At 58.8% G+C, this 18,106-nt stretch overlaps 1 protein-coding gene and 1 long non-coding RNA gene across 11 annotated transcripts; one reads left to right on the top strand and one right to left on the bottom strand.

Moving 5' to 3' along the window:
• Positions 1–370: 370 nt before the first annotated feature.
• LOC141568469 (uncharacterized) lies at positions 371–6,609 on the bottom strand. The gene is made up of 3 exons (XR_012491607.1): positions 6,445–6,609; positions 5,751–5,860; positions 371–720 (listed from the first exon to the last, which is right to left on the bottom strand). It is a non-coding gene; the product is annotated as an uncharacterized LOC141568469 (long non-coding RNA).
• On the top strand, positions 3,291–17,664 carry CELF3 (CUGBP Elav-like family member 3). Of its 10 annotated transcripts, none has more exons than XM_074318574.1 (14): positions 3,291–3,563; positions 4,308–4,413; positions 5,604–5,686; positions 10,694–10,742; positions 11,184–11,309; positions 11,417–11,496; positions 12,494–12,637; positions 12,767–12,908; positions 13,089–13,238; positions 13,570–13,635; positions 13,805–13,924; positions 14,172–14,315; positions 15,002–15,139; positions 16,684–17,654. In XM_074318574.1, exons 1-13 carry the CDS (start codon positions 3,306–3,308, stop codon positions 15,127–15,129), a joined length of 1,596 nt encoding a protein of 531 aa, XP_074174675.1. In that variant the 5' UTR covers positions 3,291–3,305; the 3' UTR covers positions 15,130–15,139; positions 16,684–17,654. The 10 variants fall into 10 exon arrangements, with proteins under 10 accessions (XP_074174675.1, XP_074174674.1, XP_074174673.1 ...); XM_074318573.1 differs by having other exon boundaries at positions 11,181–11,309; positions 13,808–13,924; XM_074318572.1 differs by having other exon boundaries at positions 11,181–11,309.
• The last annotated feature ends 442 nt before the right edge of the window (positions 17,665–18,106 follow it).

The following is an 18,106-nucleotide window of genomic DNA, read 5'->3' as shown; positions in this document are numbered from 1 at the left end:
GCAGGGGTTAATCAGAGATGGTAGCTCCTGTCGGCCAACACCTGTCTCTTCCCACCCCTGAACCCCCAAAGACAGTGGTGGAAACTCTAGAGCTGCACCATCCAGGATGGTTACCACGAGCCACCGATGGCTACTGAGCACGTGAAATGTTCCTGTGAGTGTCAGATGTGCTGTTAGTGTAAAATACAAACTGGATTTTGAAGACTTAGTACTGAAAAATAATGTAAACTATCTCATTCATCTTTATATTGATGGCATGTTGAATATTTTGGCTATATCATATAAACACATTGAATAATATTTTGGCTACATCAGTGAAGTAAAACATATTATTAAAAGTAATTCCACTTACTCCTTTTTTACTTTTCTAATGTGGCCACCAGAAAATTTTAAATTCTATACATGGCTTACATTATATTAAACAGTGCCAGTCTGGACTGGGAAATCTAGGTGCCCACACATACACCTGGATGTGTGTGCACCATTCTCTCCAGCCCCTCACCCCCATGCGTAAATAATTAACTAGCGTCCCCTAGCTGCTGGTCAACCATCTTCTTGTGCTTTGAGAATCAATCAAGCCTTTCTTGACTGATCACGTCCCATGGCCCAAATCCCAAACTCCTGGGAGAGAGGCTACTTCCATTTTCTTGAAAGAAGCTCACTCTTCAGTCCTGCATCTTGTGTTGGCCTGTCTTCCTTCTCCGTTTCAGGTAGAAGCCACTGGAGGGAAGAAAGGTTATATGATCAATTCTTTGCCCTTTCATAGATGCTGTACTGATGTCTTCTTACTCTGTTTTCGGTTAGTGAGGCCACCAGGTGTTTGGTGACTAGCCACTCTGCCCACACATGCCACCACTACATTTTGCCCTTTCTGACAAATATCCCAATTAGTCAGCACTTCTCATTTCCTAACAATCCAAAACCAGGAGTGAGCTCCCCCTTTATAAAGTCCATAATCTTTTTATGTAGGGCAGCTTAGCAAGCGTGCAGACGAACAAGAAAGAGCATGAGCTTGGGAACGGTGGGCAGGGAAAGTATCTTGGAGGAACCAGGGCTTTGAATCCTCATTTCCTCCTGGCCAGCAATTCCCCAGAACGAGCCTCTAGGGGACCTCTCCCCCAGTCTTTACCTCACAGGGCTCCCCTCCCTGAAGGTCTGAAGGAAAACAGAGAAGTGCCTACACCTCTTCTCCCCCAAACCCTGCCTCTCCTCTCAGGCTGAAACCATCCAGCTGGGGACCACAAACTAGGAGAAGGATTGGAGGCATCATGCTGCCTGCAGCTGACTGGGAGGGGAGTTCATTATAATTCATTTTTGTGAATGTTTAATATTACAATTAATATGATTAGCCCCAAGCCTAAATGAGCAGCAGGGCAGCAGATCTGCTGACAAGACACAGAGTAATGAGATCAACAGGGCCGTGGGGTCTTCCTAGGCTCCATCCTCAGAGGGCATGCTCTGTTTAGCATCTCCATAAATACCAAGATCAAATTAGAGGCAAGGGAAGGAGCAGTGGGGGTGGGGAGGTGAGCGGGAAGTTACTTTCCAGATGTGCTTGCACCCTTGATCCCCTAGCACGGCCATCACATGCTCTGATCACCCATCACTGGGTCCTCTACCGTCTCCCCCCACCACTCATCTTAGGGGCCCTCCTGGAAGGACCTGGGTGTCTGTACGATGAAGTATAATCACGTCTACACACACACGCAAACATACCTGCCAGAATGTGGCTTCACAGACATCCACGCTAAGGAAGGATGGAAGTCGTAGTGAACCAAGCAGTAGAAAAACAGACATCAGAAAGAAGGACACCTCTCAGCCAGGGCTCCCGTGAAGACACAGGAAGGAGAAAGGCCAGGCTTTACCACTTCCCCATTCCCACCAGGAGGGTTTGATGTGGGAGTTAAACACGTGACCGCAGGAGCCAGGCTGCCTAGCTCCGCTCTCAGCTAGACCTCTTTCTAGCTGCATGACCTTAGGCAAGTCACTGCATCTCTGTGACTTGGTTTCCACCTTTATATGGAGATAATGATAGAACCTATGTCATAGGGGGGTGCTGAGGTTTAAACACATTAGTAAATATCAAGCAATGGGAACAACGCCTGGGACACCGTTAAATGCCATCTAAAGGCTGACCACTGCTATGGCTTCCTTTCCAGAAGAGAAGCCTGTCTGTCATGACAGCTGGGGAGGGGGCTGCTGGAGTTCAGTTGGGACCTGTTTCAGAGACCCCAGCACCATGGTGGAGAGGCATCAGCCCCATTCTGGGGTGAAGAAGGGGAGGACAGGAGTGAAGTGTTCCACAGATCTTCAAGCCCCCGGCGGTGAGCACCTGATGGCAGGCAAGGGCTGCCCCACCCAGCAGCTTTGATGTCAGCAGACACTCCACTCGCTGAGGGAGACCTGGGGTGGGCCCAGCACATGGAAGGGCCAAGTTTCCCTGAGATTATGGAGCAAACCCGTCATCCATAGAAGCATAGGTGTTTAAGGGAGTAATGGCCCCCAAATATGCTTCCCTACCGCTCTTTGATACCTGACTCAATCAGAGTCCCACTCAAGGAACCTGAGGTGGGGGGGAGCAAAGGGAGGAGTAATCGGGTTTCCTCTGCCCTAAAAGGGGGCTTGACAGCTTTGGAATCGAGAATCTACTCTTGTCAGAGGTTCTTTGCATCAATTGTTTATTCGAAAAATATCGGTTAAGCACCTACTACGTATGAGCCAGACACTGTGCAAGACAACTGTGAAGTAAAATGCTGAATTAAACCGTGTGCTGGTCTTCAAGGAGCTTACAAGTGAGAGCTCCCGCGCCGCCGTCACCACCGCTGCCCTGCCCACGCACTTATACACACAAACCCCCCAGAGGGAGAGAAGGGGGCGTCTGCAAATGCCAACAAGATACAGTTTTTCTTGGTTCCTTTTCTGGAAAATACACATTTCTCTCTCTGCATTCATCTCACCCTGCTCTCCCCTTTCCATCTTTCTTCTCTGGGTCCCTCTGCCCTTTCCTCCCAGGCTCTGCAACCTGCTTCCCTCCCTAGTTACACCTCCCTCCACCCCCACCCCCACCCCAACCTGCCCAACTGTTCCTATGCCATTTTCTTTCCCTGGTTTCTTTCCTTGGCTCCCCACTCTCGGTCTCCCCAGATGCCGGCTCCCCTCTCCTCCTCCCCCCTGCTCCCCTCTCCTGGGTCTTCTCTTCCAGCACCAGGGACAGCTCCAGCCCCCGGAACAATGGACCCCACCTTAGGGCTCCTCTATAAATTCTCCATCTTAGAGCCTTGCCCAACTCGTGACTGGGGAGTAAGATGGGGGAAGGGTTATTATCAACAGGACCAGCTGCTCTTCTGGGGGCGGGAAGGCAGTCAGGGAGGAAAGAGATAGAAAGAGGGCGTGGCTCGTGTCTAAATTGTGCGTCCCTCTCCAGGGTAGGGAATTTGTATTCCACCCCTGAGACTGACATCACTGATGTCAGGGGAAAGGAGGTGGGAGTGGGGAGGGGGGTGTGGAGGGGGGAGGTTTTTGTTGAGGAGAGCGCGGCCGGAGAGCAGAGCTCCGGGACCCAGGTGACCGGGAAAGCAGGCAGCCCCAGCAGCGGGAGCAGCCAGCAGCCGCCCAGGCCCGGGGACCGGGGTGGGGGTGGGAGGGGGGCTGAGGGGAGGACCTGAAGGGGGGCGGCAGGGCAGAAGGGACCCCCGGAACCCTGCCGCCATCAGAGATCGAGCATCTGGCATCAGGGATCTTCGGACCCAGCAGAAGCATCAGCCACAGGGGAGGTGTCCTCTCAGGGAAGCCAAGGAGAGCTCCACCTGCCCCACATCAGGAGTCCCCCCACCCCGTGCTGGCAACCATAGCAGGCCCCTTGCCCCTCAGCCTCCATCCCTGTCGCCGTCCTCAGGCCCTTTCCCCCGCCTCCAGCTCTCATCTCATCTCCCAGTTCCCAGCGCCTGCTACCACCCTACCCTCCAGGTCTTGGCCACGCTGACCCCCATCCTGGGCTATTTGCCAAATCTCTGGGAGGAGATCGTTTGTTTGGGCTATGCCACCTGGTGGCATGACAGTGTCTGCCTAGACCCCTGACCCCTAGCCCTCAACCCCCTGGCCTCCTTTGTGTGGAGAGCTGCTCCTCTGCTCAGCCTGTGGTTGGGGGCCCAAGGGAAAGCGGCCCCCGCTGGGCCCCGGCCCCCACCACTTGCCTCCTTGCTGGGCAGCTCCCCCTGGCCTTCGGGCCTCTCCCTACTCCCCTCGGCCCCTCCTCCTGGGCCGCCCCAATGAAGGAGCCGGATGCCATCAAGCTGTTTGTGGGGCAGATCCCAAGGCATCTGGAGGAAAAGGACCTGAAGCCCATCTTCGAACAGTTTGGTCGGATCTTCGAGCTGACAGTCATCAAGGACAAGTACACCGGGCTGCACAAGGGTGAGGGGTCGGGCCGGGCTGGAGGGGCTCGGGGAGCGGGCGGGACGGCCGGGCTGGGGGGGAGCGGGCGGGACGGCCGGGCTGGGAGGAGGGCAGGCGGCTGGGAGGAGGGGGCAGGCCAGGCTGGAGGGGTGGAGCGGCCGGAAGCAAGAGTTTCTGGGCTGGGGAGTGTGGCTGGGGGAGCTAGAAGGGAACTCAGCCAGGGTGACCAGGGGACCCGGAGGGAGGACCGAGGAGGGCCTTTTGGGAGCAAGAGTTGTCAAGGGGCTGCAGAGACGTGGATCCCAGAGATGAGGGGATGTTGTCGTGGGTGAACTGGAGGGAGGATGGAGGAACCAGAGGGCTGGGCAGGGGTGTGTGTGTGCGCAGGACAGAGTCGTAGAGTCTCAGACACTGTTGGGATGGAGGTCGGGACACAGGGTCAGGCGCTTGACCTGGAAAGAGTGGACGTGGACTGGGCAGGGCAGCCCCCGGACTAAGGAGAGGGACCTGGGCAGCAGGGTAGGAAGGGCTGAGGTTGGTGAAGATCTGGGAAGTGTGGGGGACTGGAAAGTGATGAGGGCTGCAGGCCAGGGGAGGCCGTGCCCCAGACCTGTCCAAGGGCAGTGTGGCTGAGCCGGCTGGGCCCAGGCGGGACTGGGGGAGCTCCAGGCACTGGGGTCAGAGGGCCACACTGCCTCCCCGCCACCCGCCAGGGACTTCCGGCTCCTGCTCTTCCCTTTCCTTCTCTATTCCACCTGCCTCCCAGGACGTTGGAGATGAGGAAATAGGGAAAATGGGCGAGGAGAAGGGTGATGATGACCAAGATGGAGGGAGGTGGAGGCGAAAGAGGAAGAGGAAAGGAGATCAGCTGAGGAAGAGAGAAATAGCACACTCCACGCACTTGTCTGGCCATCACATGCCCCTGTCCTCCCCCCACACGAAGCCCCATCTCCCAACAGCCCCCGTGCTCCCCCTCTCCCATCCCCACCACCATTTAAACCTCCCGGACTCTGGGTCTGGCCCCAGGTCCATCAGCCCGGAGATCCCTGGGCGGAACGTCTGTCCCCTCTCTGACACCTCCCCACCCCAGCAGGCAGAAGGTGGCAAGACTGGACGAGGTTCCCAGGCCTCCATCTCCTGGGGGGGAGCCTTTTAGGAACACCAGGGACTCACCCCACACCGGGTCTCTCCGCCCCTGCCCTCCTCAGGATGTGCCTTCCTGACATACTGTGCCCGCGATTCAGCCCTGAAGGCCCAGAGCGCCCTGCACGAACAGAAGACGCTTCCAGGGGTGAGTCCCGGCCTTTCCAGGGCCAGGGGGCTGAGAAAGGCCTTCGCAGGGGCAGGGGGCTCACCGCCTTCCCAAGACACGGAGTGTATCTTCCACCTCCTCTCCTCCCCAGGCTGTCCCTCTCTCCTTCTAGCACTCCTCTTTCTTGCTGTAGATGCGTGCATCTCTTCTTACCTGGAGAGAAGCGATTAGTGGAGTAAATGTAACCTTTGCGAGGCACAGATGCAGCCCCTTCCCCACTTCCCAACCTGCCCATGGGGCGACACTTAGAGGGAGAACCTAGTTGATTGGGAGGCGAGCGGAGAAGACTTTGGACACCAAGTGTGGGGCACGGTGAGCAGGAGGCATCCAGGCTGTCTTTTGTGGCTCTGGGGAGGAAGTCTGGCTGTGAGCTGGGGGAGGGGTGCCTGCTGCCTGAGATAGGCCGCTGGGGCCTGCTGCCCTGGCATCTATGTCCTGGCTTCTGAGCCTGGACAGGCTCACCTCGTCTCCCAGGAAAAGCTACGGGAACAGGGCCACAGGGCATCAGGGTGAAGCAGGGCTGGGTGGGCCTGGGCTGGGAGAAAGCCCTAGGGGCAAGCATGGGCAGGGGACGGCGGTGTGGAGGGCCAGGCTCGACCCACCAAGGGTGGCCTCGCTCCTGCAAGGCCAGAGCTCTTTGTCTGTTCCTCTCAGCCAGCAGATTGCCCCAGGCCTGGGCTGGCAGGAGCAGGCAGAAAGAATTCAGTCCCCTGCCTGCTCCCTTCCCATTACTCAACCTTGGGGGGAAAGATGTGCCATTCGCTTTTGCTCTCTGCTTCTGGAGTCTCCAGCACAGTGAACTGCAGGAAGCACTTCCTGAGAGATCACTGCGTCCATCCCTTCAGCAAACATTGGCTAAGACTGTCTGGGTGCTGGGGACACAGCTGTCCCAGCCTCTACTCCACCCCCCATGTGGGAAATAGAGAGTGAAGCTGATTCTCCATTGCTTCCTGGGAGGGACACAGATTAAACGGAGGGGAAAGAAGGTGGGGGATCGAGGAAAATTAGAACTGCTTCAACCACTCCCAACTTCCAACCCCCCCGCGTGTCTGTGACCCACCCTCTCTGAGGCCCCCAACCCTTGAGTACCACTAGGAAAGCAAATCGACGGCTGTCACCCACTCTCTGACCCCTGGGCAAGGCAGCCCAGGACAGTCATTGCTCACAGTGAAGGTCCGTGCATGTGTGTGAGCAGGTGTGGGATCCCAGGAGCACGTGTGCATGAGCACGTGTGCGTGGGGGCACCCGACAGCCAGGTGTGTGGGTGTGGGCACGCACATCCGGGGAAGCCTGGTTCCAACCAGTCACTTCGCAACTTTCTTTCCTTTCCCTTTTTCTCTCTGGAGGCCCCTGGCAAATCAAGTTTTCACTCCATTGCTTTTTCTCTGTCTGTTTCTGGCGACTCCCCATCTCTGAGCCCCTGCAGACACCAGAGGGTGAGAGAGAAGGTAGTGAGAGGAAGGGAGGCTGGCGCCTGGGGGTGGGCAGGAGCCCCAGGGCCATCTGTGCCAGCTGGGGGCATCAGCCCTGGGTCTGTCCCCCTCCAGCTGCCTGCACAGCTCAGACAGGGCTCTGTCCTGGGTGTGGCAAGGCACTGCCTCCCTTCCAGAGGAAATGAGGCCCAGGCTGGGAGGTGAGGGAGAAGCACACCTGGGTTAATGATCACCGGGCCCTGTCCCTGAGCTCCCAGGAGACGCCGAGTTCTCCACTTTGGCTCTTGCCCCAGAGGACAGAATGCAGAAGGACCTGACAGCGCCTCTAGTAGGAAATGGGGGGTTCTGTCCTCCAATGGGGGTCCCATGCTGGAAGCTAGGGCATTGTAGGGAGCAGATGTCTGCGACCAAGCTCTGCCTGACCCTTTGTGTCCCCAGGTCTCCTCTCTGCCACCTGCCACCCTGGCAGCATTGTTTCCCCTCAGGCAGTTGAGTGTGTGTGTACACAGTGTGCCAGCTCTTGCACAATTGTGTCGGGAAGTCCTTCCTGCCATCTAATGCCCAGGCCCTCCTACTGTGGGTTCCTTTTTAACGGGGTCATTTAGTTCTCTCTCCTTTCTCCCCCTCTTTGTCACCCCAGAATCTGGAAGTGCCATCATATTAAGGTGACGCTGCAGGCTGCAGAGAGAAAGAAAGGGGGCTGGGCCTGCGCCCCATTTCCTCTTCTCTCCACTAAGAGTACCCAGGAGTGGCTCTGCCACAGGTCCCTGGATTCTTCCTGCCACCAGGGTGTGACCTCCGGGAGGTGGTGGTGAGAGAGACTCCCTCTCCCTGGCCTGTCCTTCCCCCTCTACTTGGGCCAAAACCCCACTCTGGGGACACGGGCCCTGTCAGCTTCTGCTGGCCCCATGGGGAGGGCCTGTGTGTGGCCTGGGACACTGGGCACAGGTCTGGAGCCAAGAGTGGCAGGGCATCAGGCCTGTGCCCTCAGGAGGATTAGATGAGCTCTTGTTGGAAGTGGGGTCTTCGCTATTGGTGAGGAGGACGAGGGCCTTCCAAGTGACCATGTTGATTGGGGGTCTCAGTGTCACTTGGCTGGAGTACAAAAAGCGCCTTCTTCTTTGGGAGGTCCTCAGGAGGCCTTATCACTTAGCAGGTGGTAGCTAGGGAAGAGAGGCACCTGGGGCTGGGTTGCCAGGTAAACAGGGCCCAGCTGGACTCAGGGGAGGGGGCAGGTGTGTCCCAGCCAAGCTAACAAAGACTGAGCTTCCCACAGGAAGTGCCAGGCCAAGAGGAGAAGGCTGGCAATGGGGCACGGGGGGCCCCCGAGGGAGGCTGTCTGGGAGGGAGTGTGGGGGAACCTTCCATCAGTGTGGTCTGTACATTTGTGTGTGTCTTTGTACGAATCCTTATCAGCTGTGGGTATTTATTAATGTGCTATTTTTGTGCCTGGGAGTCTGTGCAGGGAAGGATGGCATCCTTTCTCTCTGAGGCCCAGGTTCCCCACCCCAACTAGAACAGCAAGTCCCCAGGGGCCTGCTGGGAAGGGGTCAGTGGCAAGCATGAGAATTCCCCCGACACTGCCACTGGGCCCCTGGTTCTGATTCGTTCTCTCTCTCTCTCTCTCTCTCTCTCTCCCCCCCCCATGTGTGTCTGCTAAGGTGTCTGCGGGGATATTCCCTGATTGCTTGGGTCAGAGCACAGGAAAGGAGGGTGAAAGACCAGAGCCTGAGCACCCCGCCCCCCACCCCTTCATACACTCCTCCCCACACACACCCACTCCGGAGGAGATTGGACCTCAGATGGGATAATCCCAGATTGGTGGTGGATAAAGCTGGGGGAGCTTGGCCAGAGGATTTGTGTGACTGGTTCCCCCACCAGCTGCTCTCACATCCAGAGATGGGGGGGTGGGCAGCGGAGGAGTATTGGCTGAGGTGGGGCTAGATTTGACTGGGGTTGGGAGTCACTAGCCAGCAGAGTCCAGCCAGACTGACTGGCACAGTGTGACACCAGCTAGGGAGGAGGGTCTAATGTGAGAGGGGGCGGGGCAACCATCAGTTCTGCCCTTCTCTGTGCTGGGTGATGACACACAGCTCTCCCTGCTAGAATACGAGAGCTGAGGGGACCTGGCTCAAGTGGCCTGATCCAGCCATTTCACAGATAAGGAAGCTGAGGCCCAGAGGAGAGAAATGACTTTTCCAAGGTCACTCAGCTAGTGAGTGGCAGGGCCAATCCTGGATGTCCAATGCTTTGCCTGAGGGTAACTTTAGCCCCACCCTCAGAATGTAGATGAATGGTTTCTTCTGTGAATTTATTTATTTTTGTCACTGGAACTAGGATTGCCCTGCCATCAGATGAGTGGGGTGACCAGTTGTGTCCCCAGGGGTCAAAGTCTTCAGCAGCAAAATATTTTCAGACAGGAAATACTGAGTCCCTCCCTTCCTTCTCCAGTTCCTAAGAGGCTCCCCTTCTGGTTAAGGAAATCAACCTGCAGGAGTCATTCCCAAGTCCTCTGGCTGGAAGACAGGCGAGAGCATGGGGAGAGGAACTGGGGTGTCTGCATTTCCACTGGAGGCTAAACAAAGGGAGACACTGCAGGAGCAGGGGAGAGGGGAGAGCTCTGGAGGACAGGGAGGCTCGCCAGCACGGGACAGCAACCCTTTGAGAGCTGTCTTGGATGTGAGACACCAAGGGTTTGATCCTGGGGAGGAAGGCAGGAGAAGGGACAGCATGGCCCCTGCAAGGCCTGCTCAGCACCCTACCTCCAGAATCAGGAGGCTCTCCTGGGCCCCTCCCCCACCTCCCTGCCCCCCACCAAATCCTCCACCCCCCCATACCCTGTTCCCACCCACCCCCCCACTCCTTCTCGGGTGTGTGGAGCAGCAAAAGTGATGACGTCACCACGGTCGCCAGGGCGACGGGGACGGATAAATCAGGCTGAGTGGGCGGTTGCCATGGCGCGCATGCATTCTCCCGTTGCCACGGAGACTGGGCATCTGCTCCCTTTGTGCTGCCCGAGTGCCTTCCCCCTAGGGTCAAGGGGTGTCGGGGGCAGAAAGAGAGGCAGACACACCTCTAGGGGTCAGAAGGAAGTCGGGGCATCTGTGGGGTCTCCCTCAGTCTAGAGTCTTCCTTGGGGCTTCCTGATGGGTGGCCTCTGTGGCGCCTGCGGTGTAGGACAGGGACAGCTCTTGTTGAACAGCCCCTTGGCTGGGCTCTGTCAGGACCTGGGGCCTGTGGGCAGCCTCATTCTCCCCCTAAGGGCAGCAGTAGCTGTCCCTGGCCCAGTCGTCTGGGGCCCCACCTGAGCCTGGCACCGTGCCCCACGAGCATCGAGCATCGTCCTCTACATCCTGCCCTTCCTTCCGGCCTCTAATCCCCTCCGGTCTAATCCTGCACAAGACCAGGCCCCAGGGTTGCCTTCCCATCAGCGACTGGGGGGCTGGGGAACCTCCCGGGCCTGGGGCTCGCTCCCTCTGGCCTCCTGGCCTGGGGAGGGCTCCTGGCTGTTCAGAGGAGGTCCCCAGCAGTTGCCTTCTCTTCTCTCCTTTAGATGAACAGGCCGATCCAGGTCAAGCCAGCCGACAGCGAGAGCCGAGGAGGTAGGTTCTGTGCCTTTGGACCCAGTCCCTCTCCCTCAGCCCGCAGGCCCCGGGCTTGGAGTAGCTGGGGGGTAGGCTGCCTTTCTTGAGGAAGAAAGTCAGAATTCTGACGGGTTCCCAGTCCAGGTGGGCATAGGAGTCAGCGTGGCCAGAGGGGACATGTGCCAGCCCATCACAGAGACGGCAGGACTGAGGCCCGGAGTGGCACGCAAGTCCTTCAGAACTGGGATGAGCTCTCTATGCAACTGTACCCACCCCTCAACCATCACCCCGTTCACACCCTAGAGCCCCGGGTCCCCAGGGCGAGGGGATTGACTGGAGCTCCAGGGAAGAGCAGAAGGTGGAGGGAGGGCTTCCCGCCTGTCCCAAGCTGGGACAGAGCTGGAAAGCTGCCAGAAGGCCTTGACCATGGCCTTTCTCTGGTGCCCTGTCCCCCAGAAGACCGGAAGCTCTTTGTGGGGATGCTAGGGAAGCAGCAGACAGATGAGGACGTCCGGAAGATGTTCGAGCCCTTTGGGACCATAGACGAGTGCACTGTGCTGCGGGGGCCTGATGGCACCAGCAAAGGTAGCCCCCTGTCCCTGCCCCACTGGGTCCTGGGGGGGGGGCACAACGACTGGGGGGGCCTGGAGGGTGAGCGCTCACCCTTTCCCTTTCCCTTTTGAACACTCTAGGCTGCGCCTTCGTGAAGTTCCAGACCCACGCGGAGGCCCAGGCGGCCATCAACACCCTTCACAGCAGCCGGACGCTGCCGGTGAGCCCCTGTCCCCGCCTTCCTTCCGCCTCGCCAGCCCCGCCCCGCCTGGCCCACTGCCAGGCCCTGGCTCAGAGGGGCCAGTCCATTGCGGCCAGGGTCTTTGAATTGATTCGGAAAGACTTTCCAGGCAGAAGAACTGAACCTCTTAGGGACACTTTCACATGTCAAATAGCATCTCCCTACCTCTTACCCCCACGCGTGACCCTCGCCTTCTGTCCAAATGGCCTCACCCTTCTCTCCTGCCTCCCCCACCCCTCAGCCCTCTCCGTCATCTCCTACCTCTTCTCCCACCTTCCATACCCGCCCCCCCACTGGCTGGGCATCAGGACACTTGCCCGGAGGCCCCACATGCCCTCGGCCCATGGGCAGGTCAACTGACTGCACCCACGGGGGGCTCCCCAGCGGAGCAAACCTCTAAACTGGAGCTAGCTGGCTGCGGAGGTCCCCCAGCAGGGCTGGGGAGTGCTTAGCAGGGCCTGGCCGCTGGGGACAGACAACTGCCTTCCAGATTCTAGGCTCTACAACAGTCCTCGCAAATGTTCTCCTTTGGTTGTTGCAAGCTGGTATTAACATGGGAGGCTGCACCCCCTGAGAGTGAGGACCGGGGTGTGGGGGCGGGAGTCATGGGGAGGGTGTGGGGCAGCCGCAAGGCAAGACCAGCCGGAGATTAGAGCTTCTCTGTGGCATCCCCATCCTGGGGACGATTTCGGGCTCTTGAGTCCTCACGGTGAGGCCAGGGGTGCCCTGTGCCTGCTGGTGGGCCCTTCCCTTTCCAAGCACTTGCCTTCACATTCCTCAGCTTTTCCTAGTCTCTTGCACAGCCTGGCACGGGTGAGGGTGGGATTAAAATCTCCCCGTTTGACAGAGGCAAGATGGCCCCGCGCTCCCAAAGAGGCCAGGCCGCGCACGAGTGGTGGCCTGAGCCCGGTCCCGCGCGCTCTGGGGGGAGACACCCACCTCTGTCGCTCTGACCGCGGGTGGGGCCCGTGCGCAGGGTGCCTCGTCCAGCCTGGTGGTGAAGTTCGCTGACACGGAGAAGGAGCGAGGTCTCCGCCGCATGCAGCAGGTGGCCTCCCAGTTGGGCATGTTCAGCCCCATCGCCCTCCAGTTCGGAGCCTACGGCGCCTACACTCAGGCCGTGAGCACTGCCCCCTGCTGGCCGGGCCACCGTGTCCTCCTGGCCTTTGGCGCCAAGGCCCAGGGTGGGGCGGGGAGCCGGGCAGGGCGCAGGGGGCTGGTCCCCACTGTCCTCTCCCCCTGCCCCCAGCTGATGCAGCAGCAGGCGGCCGTGCTGGCGGCTCACAGTGCCTACCTCAGCCCCATGGCCACCATGGCTGCCGTGCAGATGCAGCACATGGCCGCCATCAACGCCAACGGCCTCATAGCCACTCCCATCACCCCATCCTCAGGTGAGGCCCAGGCAGGGCTGTGCTGGTGGACATGGGGCAGGTCAGGGGGCTACCACACTGCGGGCTGGGGAGGCAGGCTCAGGGGTCAGAGAGCAGCTGGAGTCCTCCCATCTGCGCGCACACCTGCTGAGTGGTTGTCTGTATTTGTGTGTGGGCTTCTGTCTGCTTTCTCCTCCCCAGGAACCAGCACCCCTCCTGCCATCGCTGCCACGCCTGTCTCGGCAATCCCTGCTGCCCTGGGTGTCAACGGTTACAGCCCGGTGCCCACCCAGCCCGCCGGGCAGCCTGCCCCTGATGCTCTGTATCCCAACGGGGTTCACCCCTACCCAGGTGGGGGTCTCTGCTGCCCACCCCTGTCCCCAGCCACCACTCCCATCGCCGGCAGCCATGACACATGACCCTTCTCCAGGCTTGGGTTGGTTATAAGGCCTTTCTCCTGCTCTGTCGTCCTGGGCAGGGATGTTCTTTCCTGATCCTAGCCAGGGAAGCTGAGGCACAGAGAGGCAAAGGCACTTGTCCAGGGTTGCACAGCCAGTCAGACTCCAGTCTTGCTAATGCCGGCTCTCCCTTCTTCCCACTGCTGTGTGCATGTCCACCCACTCCTTTCACACTCATGCTCACGTGAGGCTCATCCCACCTGCCCGGCCTCTGCTCTCCCCAGCCCAGAGCCCCGCAGCCCCCGTGGACCCCCTGCAGCAGGCCTACGCAGGGATGCAGCACTACACAGGTGAGGACCCCAGCCTGCAGGAGGGAAGGAGGCTCAGAGCTGGGTCTGGAGTGGCTCAGACACCTCTCAGCCCTCCCACCCCCATTGCCTGGGTCAGGGGCAGGGCTGGCGGGGAGGGCCAAGCGGGGGTGTCTGGGAGCCCCGCTAGCTCTCTGTCTCCCCACCCCAGCAGCCTACCCGGCAGCCTACAGCCTGGTTGCACCTGCGTTCCCGCAGCCCCCCGCCCTGGTGGCCCAGCAGCCCCCGCCACCCCCCCAGCAGCAGCAGCAGCAGCAGCAGCAGCGGGAAGGTGCGGCCCTTCAGGCTCAGGGGTGCCCTTGTCTGGCGGGGACGTGCACGCAGCCACACCAAGCCCAGCTCTAGCCCCGTGGGTGGGGAAGAAAGCGAGTGGGGCCGGGTGGCTGGCGCCCCGTCCACATGTTGGGAGCCATCCGTGATTCGAGGGTTCCCCCAGGCCCTGCTTTCCCAGGGAGCCCGGCTCCTTGCGTCTGTCCCCCAGTCACCGAGCTGTGCCTTCTGTCCCTGTTGCCATCCAGGCCCTGACGGCTGCAACATCTTCATTTACCACCTGCCCCAGGAGTTCACTGACTCCGAGATCCTGCAGATGTTTGTCCCCTTTGGCCACGTCATCTCAGCCAAAGTCTTTGTTGACCGGGCCACCAATCAGAGCAAGTGTTTTGGTAAGAATACGATGACCTAAAAGATAAAATATGGCACGTTTTTGCCAAACTCCAAATGAGAACAGTCTGACACATTGGAAGGCACTTACGGTTGCCATGGGCCCGTCATTTGGAACCCAAATTGTCCAACAGTCCAAAAAAAACATTTTGTACGCATTCAATGTCCCACACCAGCTGCTGCCCAGGCCCACCTCTCCCTCTAAAAAAACGCAGCTTCATTTTCTTTTCTCTACGAGACCTGATCGGATCCGTGCTCCATGAGGTCTGCAAGAGGCTCGGGAAGGGAAGGTTTAGTCCCCAAAAGGAAGGCTTAGGGAGTCGGGTTCAGTTGCCTTCACATTTTTGTCTGCAAGTCTCCTTCAGGGCAGAAAGGGAACAATTTTGTCCCCCCTGCTTCAGAAGTCGTTTAAGGTCTGTAGGTGCTGTTTTCAACCAAGGTTCAGAGTGATCCAGGGTGACGGAAGGGCTGCCCCTCAGAGAACCCAGGGAAGAGGGGCCCAGCATGTGAGTGGTGGGCTGGGCTCACTCACACCACCCATCCATCAAGGACTGCTGGCTGAGGGCCTGCTGTGTGCTGGGCAGCTTTCCCGGCATTTGGGGAACCTGGAAGCAGTAGGGTGGGGTGGGAACCAAGGAACACAGGAGAGTGAGGTGAGGCGGGCTGGCCTTATGCACTCTCACCTCAGGCTTTGTGAGTTTCGACAATCCAGCCAGTGCCCAGGCCGCCATCCAGGCCATGAACGGTTTCCAGATTGGCATGAAACGCCTCAAAGTCCAGCTGAAGCGGCCGAAGGATGCCAACCGGCCCTACTGAGGGTGCCCAGGTGGGTCCTGCTCTGTCCTGTGAGCTCTCCAGCCCCACACCCTGCAGCCAGGGCCCTCGCTTGGCCTGCTCCCCTCCCCCCCAGGGAGGCCTCCCCACCCCACAGGGTCCACTCCCTCAGCTGTGCCATCCAAGTCTCACACACCCCACTCACACACACACGTGCACACACGCACGCTCACGCACACACACACACACCCTCTGACCCCACAGAGCCAAGTGAGGGGTATGTACATATCTGTGTCCACTCCCCAGATCTTCCCCAGTATTTGGTCTCGTCTGTCTGGTCAGCGTCCATGTGTCTGTGTGTCTCTCTCTTTCTGGTTTTCAGTTGGGTTGGAGTGGAATTAAGGGAATAGGGTTTGAGGATTAAGGGGGCTGGAGGGTCCCAGAATCACTGGCTCCTGGAATATCTGTTCTAAGACATGGGGACATCAGGTCCTCGGTGCCCTGGACTCCAGGTGACTTTCTTACATGGCAGTGGACCCCTGGGACAGTAGAGAGTGTACAGAACAAACTGGGGGCGTCCCAGCCTCGGGCCTCCCAGGAGCAGCTTTGGTGCAGGCAGAGGAGGCTGAAATGCTGGCCTGCCTGTGAACCCCACAGAACAGGTGCCCTCCACCCCCCTGCCCACCGCCCCCCAACCGCACGGCCCAGAGCCATGAGCTTTGGGTCCTTTTATGTTCTTTAATCTCCTTTGGACCAACCCCCCCCAAAATACAACCCAAGAACAATACCCACGTTTTCTGTTTCTCCCCCTTTCCCCCCAATCCTGGCTGCTTAACTCCCCCCACCCTGGGGGCCCCCCAGCCCAGGGCCCGTGTCCATTGTCGGCCGAAGCCCCCATCCCCGGACCCTGCTCCGGGCCCCTGTAAGTCGCATGGAACGAGCGTGTTGTCTTTGGAGCCAATTGTTTGTTATTTGGGGAGGGGGCCGTGGAGGGAAGCGCCCCCCAGCCCAGGGTCAGGGCCGGGGGCAGCTCGCGGGATGTGCTTGGTTAACAGTGGTTGGTGACTGTGGTCTGTGTTCTGTGCGTTTCTCTATGGCTTCCTTCGTTCCTTTCCAAAAAGGAATGAGCACCCCCCACCAGGGTCTCCCCCAGAGGCCCCAGGCCCAAGCCCAGCCCTGGCCTCTCCCCTGGCCTGCTCTGCCCTCCCTTTTGCCGACGTCCCCTCGCTTTCCCTAGGTGTCTGTCCAGACACGCACCGTCTCCGTTCTCTGACTTCTCTCTGCCTGCCTGTCTGTGGTCTCATTTCTTCACCTCTCTCCCTAGTCCCTTTCTCTGTATCTTCCAGCCTTCCTTTTCCTCACGGGCTGTTTTAACTATTTCCTTCCTGATCTCTTTGGCTTCTTGTGTCATCCGCCCCCTCCCTCCTGTCTCCTCCATCCCTGACCCTTGTCGAATGGCTGGGGGGCCGGATGGGTCCGTGCGGACTGAGGCCTTTCGGACGACCTGCCCTTCTCAGCCACCCTAGCCGCCTCTGTCCTCGGAGCCTGGGACCTGGGATTTGCCCACAGCTTCACCCATGTTTCCTTCCTTCACAGGTCTGGAGACACCACAGGAAGGGGCACCTCACCCCTCTCCCCACGACTGGCCCCAGCCCTCTCTGCACATCTGCCCTGGGCCTTGATTGGGCTCTGGGGCAAAAGCTGCTTCATGGCCCTGGGGGCACAGGACACCAGCCCACTCCTACCGCCCGCCTCTCCCAAAGGGCCTGTCTCCTCCCAGGTGCCCTTTTGGCCTTTGTGAGGGAGCAAGGAACAGGCCGGAAGGCTCCGGGGTGTCTGCCTTCTGTGCCCAGCTTTCGCACTTGCCTCCCCCACCAGCGGCCTGGTCTCCCCTGCGGCTCCCTGAGGGCAGCGGGGCTCCCACACACTCCCCACCCACTCTCGTCCCAGCCTCATCCCCGCTTTAGGGGTTTCTCAGAAGCTGGTTCTCACGCTCCCTGCCACCCTCAGCTAGAGGTAGGATGTCCTGAATCCTGGGCTCCCAGCCCTAAAACTCACTGCCTCCCCCAAGGGCCCCCTCCAAGGAGGGTGTGGGGGAGCCCTGAGGGCTGCCTTCCACCAGTCAGCCACAGAGACCCTCTTCCTTCCATGAGGAAAAGACCTCCCCCGAACCCCTAAAAATGTTTACAGTCTCTGCTGGTCCCCTCCGTGTAAATACCACTACCAGCCGTGCGTTATCCAGCCCGGCCCGGCCCGGACGCTGCCATCTCTCTTTCTGGGAGTTTAGACAATGTTTCCCTTGGATTTTTTTCTCTTGATTTCTCCCTTTGCTTTTGGGGGGTAATTGGGTATTTGGGCGGAAGGGTGTGGGGAGGGATAAAGGGCTTTATTACCTGATCATTTTCTTTAGGAAGAGGTTTTAGGGAAAAGAAATGGGTGGGGGCGGGAGTGGTAAGGGGAGACTGGGGAGTCCGTTTCAGACAGTGCTCTATGCTTAATTTATTTATTTATTGCATTTTACTTTTAAAGAGTCCGTCTTTTCTGTCTAAATAAAGAAAAAAGTTTAAAAGCATCAAATGAGAGTCTTGGAAGGTGGAGGGTAGGGTTTGTGCCCACGGGAGGTGTGGTGTGGCGGGGGAGGTGAAGAGGGAGGTTTGGGAGAGAAGACTGTCAGGAAGGGCCAGCCCTCACCTCTGAGCAGGTTTACACCTTGATCGTGGCTCCATGACCCTTTTCTTCTGTCCTTCTGTGGGGCTTAATTCTGGAATGTTCTGCAGAACTGGGCACAGAGGGGAGAGGTCAAGTCAGCAGGCCCCTCCTACCAGCGGTGTCCCTCTGAAGGCTGAGGACTTGTAGCCTCATATTCCAGACCCCCACTCCCCTCCTCGTTCATGTGGGTGAGCTGCCCCAGAGCCCGGCCCGTGGAGACACTGGGATCTAACTACCTGCACCGTTATGAAGCATTTCTCTATGTGATGCTTTTCTAGGCCCTTAACGTGCATTTCCTCACTTAACCTCC

Source organism: Rhinolophus sinicus, linkage group LG14, assembly GCF_036562045.2.
Source record: "Rhinolophus sinicus isolate RSC01 linkage group LG14, ASM3656204v1, whole genome shotgun sequence".
Lineage (NCBI taxonomy): Eukaryota > Metazoa > Chordata > Mammalia > Chiroptera > Rhinolophidae > Rhinolophus > Rhinolophus sinicus.
The sequence above is the reverse complement of the archived record's forward strand: the minus strand, read 5'-3'. Positions and strand labels throughout refer to the sequence as shown.